This window comes from Oncorhynchus tshawytscha, linkage group LG23 (genome assembly GCF_018296145.1).
Source record: "Oncorhynchus tshawytscha isolate Ot180627B linkage group LG23, Otsh_v2.0, whole genome shotgun sequence".
Taxonomy (NCBI): domain Eukaryota; kingdom Metazoa; phylum Chordata; class Actinopteri; order Salmoniformes; family Salmonidae; genus Oncorhynchus; species Oncorhynchus tshawytscha.
Window position 1 is genome coordinate 11,301,667 of NC_056451.1, and position 15,089 is coordinate 11,316,755.

At 41.8% G+C, this 15,089-nt stretch overlaps 1 protein-coding gene across 1 annotated transcript; it reads left to right on the forward strand.

Moving 5' to 3' along the window:
- The first annotated feature begins 3,018 nt into the window (after window positions 1-3,018).
- Window positions 3,019-8,699, forward strand: LOC112222989 (membrane progestin receptor delta). Its single transcript, XM_024385877.2, has 7 exons — window positions 3,019-3,280; window positions 3,735-3,862; window positions 4,073-4,278; window positions 6,509-6,635; window positions 6,732-6,828; window positions 7,110-7,254; window positions 7,537-8,699. The coding sequence occupies exons 1-7, from the start codon at window positions 3,086-3,088 to the stop codon at window positions 7,800-7,802; spliced, it is 1,164 nt and encodes a 387-aa protein (XP_024241645.1). The 5' UTR covers window positions 3,019-3,085; the 3' UTR covers window positions 7,803-8,699.
- The last annotated feature ends 6,390 nt before the right edge of the window (window positions 8,700-15,089 follow it).

The window sequence follows — 15,089 nt, forward strand, 5'->3', positions numbered from 1 at the left end:
GTGTAACAGTCGGCCCTTGGTCCTGCTCTCTCCTGACAGGGCCTCAGTCACAAAGCACACTTTGTCCCAGTAAATAGGATAAGGCCTGCAGCTTGGCCACCATGCAGTGTCCTGTCCCCTCTCTCTGTCTCTGTCTCCCCTCACACACTGTCACATCACAGAGCCTGAGGTATGCACCATAATGACAGGGCAACCTCCAGGTAATATTTCACCCAGCCAACACTGAGATAAGTGCTCTGACTATGACATATCATCAGAACAGAGCAACTTCCATTCTGAGCCTTAGGATAGGACTTATATGAGGCGGTTGTAGCAACTGTACTCTCACAAAGGAAACCGTATGGATGGTGGTCACAGGAGGTTTGTGGCACCTTAATTGGGGAGGACAGGCTCGTGATAATGGCTGGAGTGGAATTTAGTTTAATTGTGCTCTTTAGCATACACGTTTAGATAAAAAGGTGCTATCAAGAATCTAAAAGGGTTCTTCGGCTGTCCCTATAGAACCCTTTGAAGAACCCTTTTTGGTTCCAGGTAGACATCATGATCCTTCCTCTCCTGGCATGTTTATCCATCCTGTTTGCTTTTTCAGCACATACATGCTCTGCTGTTTGTGTGTGCCTCAGTGGCTATCACACAGTATTTCCTGTAGTGATGGGAAGTTTGACTCTTTTTACTGACTCAGATCGTTTCGACTCGTTCAGTCAGAAGTATGAATCTTTCGACTCATTTCGTTCACTTGATTCAGTACCTAGAGCGCGCAGGACCCCCTGCCGGCGAACGATTAACTAAAAACTTGAAAGGCTCATGATTCTACAAGCCTCCCGTTCACCACAGGGGTTTATTGGAGCTGTCATTTGTGACTGAGACTTACTCTAGTGTGCTTCAAACAACGTACGTGGGTGATAGATAGGCATACAACCAGACTAGATTGTGAACGACTCTTTGCGGAATGACTTGACTGCAGAGAGGAAGATATCGTTCGCGAACTGCTGCAGGCCCCCAAACGATTCGTTCTCGATTTTGTTGAGCAGAGGCAGGCTGTTTAGGCTTCTACAAAGCTGTATAGCTTTCAATAATCAACTAATTACATGAATTCTTACACCATGAGATCAAATACCAGTTCTAAACATGTATTCTTCTTCTCTATGCTGCATATGCAGCATGATCTATTTTCCTGCACGCACATATGATATAGACAGCTCTGGAACCACTGAGCCGGAGAAACGCGTCTGAATCCTGCTGTAGGATTCATAGTGGCCAGCAGAGCAGGTCAAACGAACGACTAAAAGGAACGAGTCACTCTGAAAAATGTATCATGACTCTCGAGGCAGTTAAAAAGGTTGTTAAAAAATAATAATTTGTGAACTGCACATCACGAATTTCCTGTTCCTCACAGATTCACACAAGTCACTTCAAGGTCTAGCGTGCTCCCAATTACTGCCTCTTCAATTTGAATTATATTATATTGAATTCGGTATGACTTTGCAACCCAAGTCATTTGTGTCTATTTCACAATAAGCTTTGATAGTGGTTTGCACACATTTCTATGATATACACTGTATAAAAAACATTAGGAACACCTGCTCTTTCCATGACAGACTGACCAGGTGATTCCAGGTGAAAGCTATGATCCCGTATTGATGTCACTTGTTAAATCCACTTCAATCAGTGTAGATGAAGGGGAGCAGACAGGTTAAAGAAGGATTTTAAAGAATTGAGACATGGATTGTGTGTGTGCCATTCAGAGGGTGAATGGGCAAGACAAAATATTGAAATGCTTTTGAACAGTGTGTGGTAGTAGGTACCAGGCACACCGATTTGCTGCTGGGTTTTTCATGCTCAACAGTTTCCCGTGTGTATCAAGAATGGTCTACGACCCAAAGGACATCCAGCCAACTTGACACAGCGGTGGCAACCATTGGAGTCAACATGGGCCAGCATCCCTATGGAATGCTTTCGACACCTTGTAGAGTCCATGCCCCGATGAACTGAGGCTGTTCTGAGGGCAAAAGGGAGTGCAACTTAATATTAGGAATGTGCTCCTAGCGTTTTGTACACTCAGTGGTCCATTGAATACACCGTGGCCTCCATTTTGGCCTCCTAGGCTCTCCTTTTCATAGGATTCGTGTGCTCCTTGGGATGGCACTACCTGTTTGCCCACCTGTATGCACACATACTGATTCTGCTAATTGAGTAATCCCAAGAAGCAAGTTCATGTTGTAAATGTGGTCCTGATGGCCTCAATATTTTGTACACTCAGTGTATTTCCATAAAGGGTATCTGAAATACCTTTCAGTTATAAAGAGACAGTGAGAGATGATGAGTGATTTAAATATCAGTAAGTAGGGCAAAATGAAACTTCCTCAACAGAAACTCTCAATAGACGATGACAGATTTGCATGAAACCAACAAGAGGTTTTTGTTGTTTTGCCAGCTGATAAATGGCAAGCAAAGCATGCCCGCAATATTGAACATGGTGTGGGTTGCTGGCTTCATAAACAAAAGGCTCTTATTAACAATCTCCCTTGCTATCTGAACAGAAGGAGTCCTCTGTTCAATACTACATAGCAGGAACATGTTATTGTCATGCTAGCTTTGTTAGCTAACAGCCCACCATAATCTGACAATGCTAACCACTGTCTACATCTGAGTCCATGTCTGGGGACGTCTAGAGAAGGTTGACACAATGGAAGACTGTGTTGAGTCCAGTCAAAAAGGACATTATGACAAAAGAAGGAATACTCATTTTGATGGAACCATGAGAAAATTCTATGGAATGTTTTTGTATTGGTTTGTAATTTGAAATCAAGTGGAAACAGAGTGGACTATTCCCCAACCAATTCACATACAGTGGATGTGTCATGTGTGATTTGTAAACACATTTCTAGTTCTGATGGGTATGTAACAGTCCTCACACAATATATCTGAGTGTAAGTCAGTGTAATTTCTAGAGCGTTATATCTAACAGCCATTTTCTTCCTGTTCTCTCTCTGCAGTGTTTCCTTTGTGGTGGGGGGGTGGGGTGGCCAGCGGTGGTGGGGGCTGGGCCCAGGGCTGGGGCCAAGCCTGGGGTTGGGACCGCTGTATGCAATGGGAACCAGGGCCTGGAGAGGGGGCCCAGGCCCCAGCGTTTGACTGCCCAGTCTGGTGTGTCCTCTGCCGGGGATGCAGGGCCAGGCTCAGGGAGGCCTGCCAGAGAGGGAGGGGGGCCATCAGACTGCCCACAGACATGCTTAGCATCAAACTCCCCCAGCTCTTCGACATCCACCAAGTCCCCAAGGTAAGACTGACCATACTGAAAGAGGAACCTTTCGCAACCATTTCACAAACCTTCAGACGTTTCACAGACTGAATGTTCAAGCCATTTTTGTAAATAAAAAAATAAAATAAAGATGGCCTTTCGTGAACTAAAACTCGCACTTGACTTTTTCCCCCTACTTGCACTGACTTTGCTTACAGCTACTAAAAAAAAGACCTACTATGACTGAGATATGTGGTTGTCCCACCTAGCTATCTTAAGATGAATGCAACTGTAAGTCACACTGGATAAGAGTGTCTGCTAAATTACTAAAATGCCATGTATGTGTTGATCAGCACTCCTGCTTGAAGACACTTTTTGAAATACAGGCCCAGATGTACCAGACTAGGAGGACAGGTCTTGATGTCCTCCAGTTGTTTGTTAGATAATCTCTATAGTAGCCTGTGTGCTGTGTATCACAGTGTTTTGCCTTCAGGTGTTCCGGGAGGATGGCATCATCTCGGGATACCGTCACCCCCAAAGCTCCGCCCTGGACTGCATCCTTAGCAGCTTCCAGATGACCAATGAGACAGTCAACATCTGGACCCACTTCCTGCCCACATGGTATGTACACCAATGCAAACACTCTGAATGTAGACAAGGAGATCAGATCCATAGATAGCCGGAGGTATTCTGTAACAATTAGGGTTGGTTTAGACTGGAAAACATACATATCAGATTGGTGTCTTCCTGCCTTCGTATCAAATCTTCCGATCAGTCCCCCATTTCATACGAATTGAAACTGACGGTGTTGCGACGCCTCTCATTTCCCAGGTACTTCCTGTGGCGCTTCAGCGTCCTGTGCTCCACACTGAACTTCCTGTCGGAGAGCTACACCTGGCCGCTGCTGGTGTACATGCTGCTGATCTGTGTGTACCCATTCACCTCCAGCTGTGCCCACACCTTCAGCACCATGTCCCCCGAGGCACGCCACATCTGCTACTTCTTTGACTACGGCGCCCTCAGCCTCTACAGCCTGGGTAAGGCCCGCTGCATGAAGTTTGACTGTCTGCACTTCACAGTTAGACTATTAGTACTTCCTTTACCTTTAGTTATTTTTTCTGGTTACATTTCCTCCAGTACCAAGTCTGCCTACTCTCACAGTAGGCTACAGCTTCCACTAATCCGACCCGGTGCAATCCCACAGGTTAAAGGCCACGTGCAATCTTTCAAGTTCCAAAAAGTCTCTGCGAACTTGGGCAATCAGTTGCACGATTAGAACTTTGTATACTACTTGCCACATTTGTAACCATTGTTTGTGTGGTTACGTCATTGTTCGTGTATGTTTGATTTGGCACAGTGTGTGTCGTGTTGCTGTGCTGTCTGGGCTTGTCAGATTTACTGTAATTATTTTTTTTTCGCATAATAATACATGTCTTGTTCAAGTATCTAACAATAATCTAACAATAATCTTTTCCATGGATTCATGTCTGTGTCCACGTGCTTGCTCAACCAATTCACATACTTGGGTATTTGCATTCTGCTTGTGAATACGTGGGCTTTTCTTGGGTGTGTGTTTGCTTGTATGGGTGTGTGTGATAGGCTTGTCCCTCTCTTTCAAACAAACTTTGTCTCTTACTTTGAAAAGGTGCCTTTTCAAATCCATATTAGTGGATTTGAGGCCCCTACAATATGATCCTTAATCTACCACAATTCTCCTTACTGCCAAAACATACCCAGCCCTAAAACATACCCAGCCCTAAAACACACCCAGCCCTAAAACATACCCAGCCCTAAAACACACCCAGCCCTAAAACATACCCAGCCCTAAAACACACCCAGCCCTAAAACATACCCAGCCCTAAAACATACCCAGCCCTAAAACACACCCAGCCCTAAAACATACCCAGCCCTAAAACATACCTAGCCCTAAAACATACCCAGCCCTAAAACACACCCAGCCCTAAAACATACCCAGCCCTAAAACACACCCAGCCCTAAAACATACCCAGCCCTAAAACATATCCAGCCCTAAAACACACCCAGCCCTAAAACATACCCAGCCCTAAAACATACCCAGCCCTAAAACACACCCAGCCCTAAAACATACCCAGCCCTAAAACACACCCAGCCCTAAAACACCCAGCCCTAAAAAAACATACCCAGCCCTAAAACATACCCAGCCCTAAAACATACCCAGCCCTAAAACACACCCAGCCCTAAAACACACCCAGCCCTAAAACATACCCAGCCCTAAAACACACCCAGCCCTAAAACATACCCAGCCCTAAAACACACCCAGCCCTAAAACATACCCAGCCCTAAAACACACCCAGCCCTAAAACACACCCAGCCCTAAAACCTACCCAGCCCTAAAACATACCCAGCCCTAAAACATACCCAGCCCTAAAACATACCCAGCCCTAAAACATACCCAGCCCTAAAACACACCCAGCCCTAAAACATACCCAGCCCTAAAACACACCCAGCCCTAAAACATACCCAGCCCTAAAACACACCCAGCCCTAAAACACACCCAGCCCTAAAACCTACCCAGCCCTAAAACATACCCAGCCCTAAAACATACCCAGCCCTAAAACATACCCAGCCCTAAAACATACCCAGCCCTAAAACATACCCAGCCCTAAAACATACCCAGCCCTAAAACACACCCAGCCCTAAAACACACCCAGCCCTAAAACACACCCAGCCCTAAAACACACCCAGCCCTAAAACACACCCAGCCCTAAAACATACCCAGCCCTAAAACATACCCAGCCCTAAAACACACCCAGCCCTAAAACACACCCAGCCCTAAAACACACCCAGCCCTAAAACACACCCAGCCCTAAAACATACCCAGCCCTAAAACACACCCAGCCCTAAAACACACCCAGCCCTAAAACACACCCAGCCCTAAAACACACCCAGCCCTAAAACACACCCAGCCCTAAATGGCCAGATGTTTCTGAGATAAGAATTGCAAATGTTTACTGTAGATGGTGTTTTGCAGGCAAGCTTATTTAAAACAGCTTCTAAATGTATTGGAAGTACATCATTGGGATTAAAACTGGTATTGAAGCATATGTACAGCAAGTGCAAGGCCAATGTTTCATTAGTATGTTATTAAAGCCTAATTGATATGTTATGAGCATTGCAATTTATAATTATTTTAAGTGCTTGGTGAGTGTATGGTAGGTAAATGCATGGTAGATTTAGTTTCAGATATCGTATGTTTTTTTTTAAACCTTTCAGTGTGTTTGTGTCCAGGTTGTGCCATAACCTATGGCTCCTATGTGATGCCTGACTGCTGGGTCAACAGCTGGCTGCATCAACACTTTGTGCCCATCGCCATCTGCAACACACTATTCTGCACCAGCCTGTCCTGCTATTCTAGGTAGGCAGCCAATACGGTATCCTACCCATGATGCATCACTCTCCTGGTTGTTGAAACCATTGTAACTTTCCCCCCTCTGTTTTTATTTGTTTATAGATTCCTGGAGATGCAGTTTCCACACCGCAGTAAAGTTCTCCGGACAGGGGCATTTGTCTTTCCATTCATCTTTGACAACATCCCTTTATTTTACAGAGTGAGTGTATTTTGAGAAGGTGTAGACCAGAGTTCACAGAAAGTCTGCTTTTACAGTCATTGGGTTGCATTCTGTTTGTTATGTCACAGTTTAGATCCGATTAATGCCTCTCTTTAATACATTGACCAGGACTTTTGGCTCATTAACTTAGAAACTGATTTTGTGTAGAATAAATAAAGATTTGACCACATGCTGTTAAAGCTTTTAATCCCTTGGCCGCTGATTGTGCCAATGATCTTATGTGTGTTTGTATATGTGTGTGTGTCTGTGTGTGTGTGTAGCTGCTGCTGTGCTGCGGGGGTAGCTGCTGTCACAGTGAGGCCCTGCCCAGTCACTGTTACCACCTCCTCTTCGCCTTCCTCACCTGCTTCCTGTTTGCCTCACACCTCCCAGAGAGGCTGGCCCCGGGGCGCTTCGACTACTTCGGTACGTCCACGCCAACGCCCGTATACCATGGCAACTGGAATTGGGAGGTTACATCAGTTATTGAGCAAGCTTTAGCTAGTCTGGCCTGTGGCCAGTTATTGTTGGCGCATATCAGTGTCCGTTCTACTGTGTCCGTGATGGCACTGTAGGCAAATATTTGAACGGCGACAATTCTTTGAGCAGCCCTGGTAAATCCTTATTCACTGCAGTATGATCAAATTCAAGCATTTCTAATAACTCTCTCTCATTGATCTCTCTCTCCTCCTCTCTCTCCTCTCTCAGGCCACAGTCACCAGCTTTTCCACATCTGTGCCGTGGTGGGTACCCACTTCCAGATGGAGGCGGTGCTAGCAGATATGACCTCACGCAGGGTGTGGCTCATTGCGCAGGCGGCCGTGCCCTCTTTCCTGAGTACCCTGGGGGCACTGGCCCTCAGCATCATCCTCAACCTAGGCATCATTGGCATCTTCAGTGCCCCTCTGCTGTGGAACCCCCACCACAGTGCCAACCACCCACTGACACCACCCGCGAAACGCAAGCAACAGTGATGCTCCCCACAACCAGTGACCAACCAGTATGTTCAAATGTAAAGGGTTGGCTAAACCATTATCCCAGTCGTGAACTTTGGAAATAATAACCATAAGAAGTTGTATTCTACCTTTTTAAACCAGGTAGTATTTGTATAAACCCATTGGATTATTATCACAGGGTGGTTTTTCTACATGTTATTCTATCGTCATTATAAGGTTTGTTTAGGAGTTTATTAATGTGTTCACTGTTTACTTTGATGCCGAATACCCAGCTATTTTTATGAAGCCTTTCAGTTATTCAGTATCATTGTTTACTGTTTAAAGTTGTGGAAGTATTTCGAGTTAAAGTATCATATGCCGACTTCTTTTCACTTATACTTGAAAGGATCTGGGTTGTATGAAGCATATGTGATGTCTAACAACACATAAAAGTGCCTTCTTTTATATATAGTTACCCAAATGTTAACTAAGTAGTCGTAACATTATTTCTGGTTTGTGTAAATCTCAAACTGGAAAAATCTTTAACTCTAAATTTGCAGGGAATTTTCATATTAATATATAAGTATTTAGCAACTGTTTTTCAATTGTCCTATATATTTGTAAGCCATTATTAGAACATCTCAAAACCCATATTTAATATAAAGTATGACTATCCATTACATGATTCTCATCACTAACTGGCCTACTTAGTATGATTCCACCATTTTGTTTTAATATTCAATACCATCTCATTTAAATCTCCACTATGACTTGAATACATTTACAGACCAGTGTAGTGCTCTCTCAGATTGCCTGCTCTAAATGTCTACACTCCCAGAAAAAAAGGTGCTATCTAGAACCTAAAATGGTTCTTTGGCTGTCCCCGTAGGAGAACCCTTTAAAAGAACCCTTTTTGGTTCCAGGTAGAACCCTTTTGAGTTCCTTGTAGAACCCTTTCCACAGAGGGTTCTACATGGAACCCAAAATATTTCTATCTGGAACCAAAAAGGTTCTACCTGGAACCAAAAAGGTTTTTCCTATGGGGACAGCCAAAGAACCATTTTGAAACCCTTTTTTCTAAGCGTGTACCTGAAAGCTACAGCACTGTACCATGTCTATGATTAAAAGACAGGTGCCATTTTACAGAGGTACGTTTCCATGGAAACTCCATGGTTCTTTGCAGTTTGTGTTCCTGTGAATGCTCAGTCACTTTAATTGTTCTTTGGAGTACTCTTAGTTGTTACATCTACAACATACATTAATGGTCATTGGATACATTTTTTGAAACACTATGTGTTGTTTAAATGTCAGGGAATTACTGAAATTCTCCCTAAAACATACCCATCATTGTAACATCGATAGGACATACCAAATGATCTTGTTTATAACAGCTATCTGATGGAAGAAATCTTAGATGATGCACAACAGAACGGAATGAGTGATGTCTTCTCATCTCCCAGGCATGTGGATGTGGTCAGTGGAGGTCAAAGGGTCTTGGCACTGTCGTATTCATGTGGTATCGTGGTGGTCATTGCAGGTTTATGGCAAACCAATACACCACTCACCCCATGCTGATATAACATTGTCAGTGGCTATTGTTTACATGTATCCTTGAAAAAGATTGTGGTATCTCTTGAGTATTTCATCCTTGTAGTATATATAACAGCACTTACTGTTTCTGTTCAGTTGTAAAGCGTAGTGAATATGTACAGGTAACTGCCAAAATAAAGGTAACATCAACATAAAGTATCTTAATAGGGTGTTGGGCCATCACGAACCAGAACAGCTTCTATGCCTTGGCATAGGCTCACCAAGTGTCTGGAACTCTGTTGGAGGGATGCGACACCATTCTTCCACGAGAAACTCCATCATTTGGTGTTTAGTTGAAGGGGTGGAAAACGCTGTCTCAGACACCGCTCCAGATTCTCCCATAAGTGTTCAATTGGGTTTAAATGTGGTGACTAAGAGACACACACACCCTTTGAGCCCCCTGTGCTCCTTTAAGACCCCTCTTTCAAAGTCACTGAGATGTCTTCTAGCCATGGTAGCCAAAATAATGGGCAATAGGACATTTTTATACATGACCCTAAGCATGATGGGATATTAATTGCTTAATTAACTCAGGAACCACACCTGTGTGGAAGCACATGCTTTCAATATACTTTGTATCCCTCATTTACTCAAGTGTTTCCTTTATTTTGGGCATTACCTGTATATTTGCATGATTATTTTTGTAAATGTTATAAATGAGGAAAAGTGATTAATTACATCCCCAACATCATGTGATCATTTCTTGACATAATAGCACTTACCATGTACCACACTAGACCTAACACACACGTCATTATTTTATCATGTAGCTCTGTATTCAGTGTGTAGGGGAGACCAGGGTTGATTCTCACAGTGCTTATAACTCCCAAACTAGAGGGCGCTGTGTAATACTTTTAAGATTAAAATGTGTGAATTCTTCAAAAGAACTAAATCCACCTGGTCGATTCATGTCATCATAACAAAGCATTTAGGTGAGGGTATTTTCTTTTTTTTCTTTTTTATTCATAGGCAAAAAAACAAAACAAAATTTTAAGATGGCAGTATTATTTTTCATCCAGTATTTTTTTCTAATTTTTCATCCAAAAATAAATGTTTGCATTATGGGGGTATACATGTAAAAAATATATATATATTATAGGGAGAGCTACATTCCATACTTATTTCTGAGTTCCTAGGTCAAGCCATGTGGTAGCATGTAGCATCTTAATTAGCATTGGGATCTGTTGCTGTAAACCTTCCTTCCCGGAAGATCAAAATGTGTTGGGAATAATATATGTAAGGTGGAGAGCGTTAGCACATTGGGAAGATGTCGCCGAGACATCAGAATAGAGTCTTGATGCCTGGCCGACATATATACTATGTAGAACTGTAGAATTTAGAATGGAGGTATTCTCAAACCATCTGTGAGACGTCTTGCCAATTAGCAAACAATGTCTAAAACTGCATCTTCCCGATTCATCATTCATCCATTGTCCAGAGGTTTCTCTGCTATCTGGGTTTGTTGCCTTTCTCTCCCAAACATATTTTCTCTGTCACACACCGACAAATGTACACATGTGTGTGCAACACACGCACACACAAATTGACTCAAAATGTCATATGTTACCCTGCATTTGTTAGGAATACCATTTGATAAAAGAAAGGCTATTTCTAAGACGCTGTGAACTATATTGCTTAATTTCCTTTTACTAAAGGAATAAACTACTAGCCAACATTGTGACAACCAACCCCATCAGTGGAGACTGCCTAGAGGAGAACGGTGCATACTAATGGCTGAAACAGAGCGCATGGAATGGCATCAACCACATGGAAACCATTTGTTTGATATATTTGATATTATTCCACTGATTCCACTTCAGCCATTACCACGAGCCCGTCCTCCCCAATTAAGGTGCCACCAACCTCCTGTGAACCTTATACTGTGTGACAACCAACCCTGCGATGGGGCTGGTTGTCACAAGTGGGCAGAGTGTGTTTGATGGCTTATTACTCAATGTTGGAATAAAACATACTAATAGGATCCCTATTTCAACCCAAGACCTTTGGTCTTTCTGTTAATGTTGAAAAGAGTCTTGTTATATATACTGGTGCTGAGAAATACACACCAGAGTAAAACGTGTGACAACCAACCCAAGTCTCCCCTAAAGCCTTTGGGTGGTTATGAGGGAATAGAAAGTGATATTGTGTCAGTGAGGGAAATGGACTGTGTTGCAGGTTGAGCAGAGTGTACAGGCAGTATAGGCAAACACACATACACACATAGACACATTTCATTTTACTGTTAGTGTATTGAACACAGAGAGACCTATGTAGTTGCCCTTTTCATCATCATTATAGCACTCAGTTTTACACTATTGATTTTGGTATGGTGCTTTCATCGTCTTACAACTTGTGTCTTGGAAGTGGGTTGTGACTAGCGTGTGGCCGACCATATCGACCATAACTGTATCTGAATTGACATATTGTAGTGCTGATATACCTGCAGTTGGCGCATATAACCTATCGTCCTTTAAGTTGTTGAATATTTGAATGTTCAACTACATTTCTAAACATTCTGTTATGCTTTTGTCATTGAAATCTACTTTCGTTCAAACTAGATTATCGCTGGGGAAAAAAACAGTGATGACCTATTAGTTCAAATGCATCTGTTTGTTTCCATCGATCACTTTCATGAAGCTATGATTATTCCCAAAGTGTGCTCATATTGAATGGCATGTTACAGTAAGTAAAATAGGAAGCTATGCAAAGATTTGGTTGGATGACACAACAAACTACACACCAAGGAACTTCCAGTGACTCCTGAAGAGTGCTAGGTTTTAGGAAAGAGGGAAGAAGTGGTTTGAATGAATGTCCTATTTTCCTTTCATACTACCTTTAATTCAATTTTTATTTTTATTTAGCATATATGCTGTGTTTTGTGTGGAGAACTTAATATAGTTCCTGGGGAAAAAACTGAAGAGAAAAAAAATGTCATTGTTTGCTATCTTGTTACTAAAATTGTGTCAATGCTGCCTTATTAGAGTGTATTCATCACTGGAATCAATTCTCTAATAAAAATGACTTACCACATATTTGACAGCATTAATGTGTTTGTCTGTCGACTGTGTATAACAACTGTATCAGCTGAAATGTTGGATCGTGTAGGGTAGTACTGCAGTTATTTTCCAATACACTAGATGACAACCTTTCACTGAGCAATGATCTACTGTAAAACAACCAATGTTCTACTGCAAGAGGGAACAAAGTATTGGTGTATGTATGAATGTGAGCAGTAGGGGGCATGATTGAACAAGGATATTTTTTTTTGCCTCTGTAGCCAACAGTATCTAGCCCACCCCATCCACAAGAGTAGAAAATATAGTTATTTTTGACAGATTCTACCAAATTGCGATAACATACAACAAAATACACAGCTTATCTTGTTTTGAGGCAATTTGAGGTTATTGTTTTCTCTCAGTCAATGGTGAAGATGCTGACATATTGGTCTCTAAACTTCAGATGGGGAATAGAGGCTCTCTTTTCCTTGGAAAGAGTGTGTATTAGGGTATCTTAAAAAGGAGGAGTGATGATGAGGGAGACTCGCTTGGCCCCAATCCTGGAAGGAGATTGGCAGTGGAAAGTATATATCTATAGGGGGTTGAAGGTATAGTCCCGTCTCTGCCTGTAAGATGTCATAGGAAACAGTGGTCCAGCATGAGCCTAACAAGTGTTTTCATTCCCAATACACTAAAGAGAGGGAGAGAGCCAGCGATATAACATTACTCACAACCCATTAGCACACCTAAGGGAGTGGATATGGAGAAAAGGGAGGGAGAAAAAAAGTGTGAAGTGAAGAGAGGCTGCTGTAATATATCCAAAGGGTGCTTGTTTGTTTGGGGGAGGGGGGTAACCTAAGGTCATATAAAACTTTATTCTTCCAGTAACTGATGTGTCTGGTGAGACTTCCAGTGAGAAAGTACTGCTGTGTGTAATTCAGGTAATTGATTACAGACAATGAAAGGTGCTTTTCCAGGCTAAAACGTGTAAGAACAATTAGTCTGTATTCGTTCATCCTCCGAAATATTATAAGAACATGTACTGTAAGATGGTAGACAATTGGAAACTGATCTCCTTGAACCAAATGGTTGTTTTATTCATGGGCAGACGATATACAAAGTGTTGGGGTAACAATATCTGAACATTACCATTTTTTTTTTTACATCAATAAAGTATATGTACATATTTACATTCAAAGGTGTCCAAATTGTTTTACTAATCTTGTAAAATGTCTGCTTTTATTTTCAAGGTGAAAGGTTAAAAGGGAGAGTGGACCTTGTTGTGCGTCTATAGGTTGTATCACGGTCTCTATTTCAATTCCATCTGTCACTCTCCTCCTGAAGTTGCGATCATTGTTATCCATCTGTTACATGTGAAACCATTTCGCTGTATCTCTCTCAACCATCTTGTCTCAACCATCTTACTGGATTTCAGCAGCTTGCTTTGATGTTAAAGGCTGATGTTAAATGCTTTGGGGTCACTATAAGGCATGTTAACATGGCTATGAAAGCTATGTAACTGTACCTGAACCGATGAGCTATAATCTTGCACTGCCTACACATGTTTTTATTTGGAGTATACTCACTGGCCTTGGACAGAGAAATCATTCTACAGTATTTAAATGCAAAACAAATGTAAGACTAGTATGTTAGGAAAAACACCTTCCTGGCCTTTAATAGAAGGTCCCACACTGTTTTTTCAAAAATATTCCTATTTTACAATTAGTCGTCATTGTTTTTTCCTCTGACAGCAAATGATTTCATATACAGTAAAACATTTTAAGCAGAGTAATACATCAGATAAATAATGAATAGGTCAAAAGAATAACTGTACAACTCTACTATAATGTTTGTAATAATGTTTGTAATATTGTACATTCGGATTAGAATGAGTAGGCGGAGAAATGCGAAACATTGTACTGTATTCCATTAGCTATAAACAACTGTAGTGAGCAATATCAACAGTAGACGACGTCCGGTCATACTTACCATTGAGCGCACACACACACACACACACACACACACACACACACACACACACACACACACACACACACACACACACACACACACACACACACACACACACACACACACACACACACACACACACACACACATTACTGTATTCAGACATTTTCAATCCAGATGATGGTTGGGTTTTGGGTTATAAACAAATTGGGTTATCAAATAAGATTATATTGATAAGGAGCATCTCTCTTAATGACCATTTACTGTTTGTTCATATTCCAAAATGCTACTTGATAATTGATATCCCAATACAATGCAAGTGCTAGCCATGAAGAACACAGACTTTGTATGCAGTTTCTTTACTATGGTCTGGGCTATGCATATGAAAAATGAAGGATCTGACATAACTGCCTAACAATAGAAAGCTTTCTGATTAGTGCAATTGACTTGGCACAAGAGGTTTCTCTATATTTTCACTCCTGCTGATTATATCACACTGCTTGAAAATGGAAAGATGGCGTCTTACTGTTCCAATACATCTTGAACATAATGGTAAAGCTGTTATTATCAAAATTGTAGATGTTTGAAATTTCACCTATGAAAAGTATTCTCGGGCTTGAAAATCACTGAGCCCCTTAAACTTCACTAAAGTAATTCAACTTTTCCATATTCTCAGGCTACAGTAAATCCCAGAAAGTATTCAGACCCCTTGACTTTTTCCACATTTTGTTACATTACAGCCTTATTCTAAAATGGATTAAATAAATAA

Coding starts and splice junctions, on each gene's coding strand:
- LOC112222989 (XM_024385877.2), top strand. CDS start 3,086: ATGCAATGGGAACCAGGGCCTGGAGAGGGGGCCCAGGCCCCAGCGTTT. Junction 3,281..3,734: donor ACATCCACCAAGTCCCCAAG/GTAAGACTGACC, acceptor TTTTGCCTTCAG/GTGTTCCGGGAGGATGGCAT. Junction 6,829..7,109: donor ACATCCCTTTATTTTACAGA/GTGAGTGTATTT, acceptor GTGTGTGTGTAG/CTGCTGCTGTGCTGCGGGGG.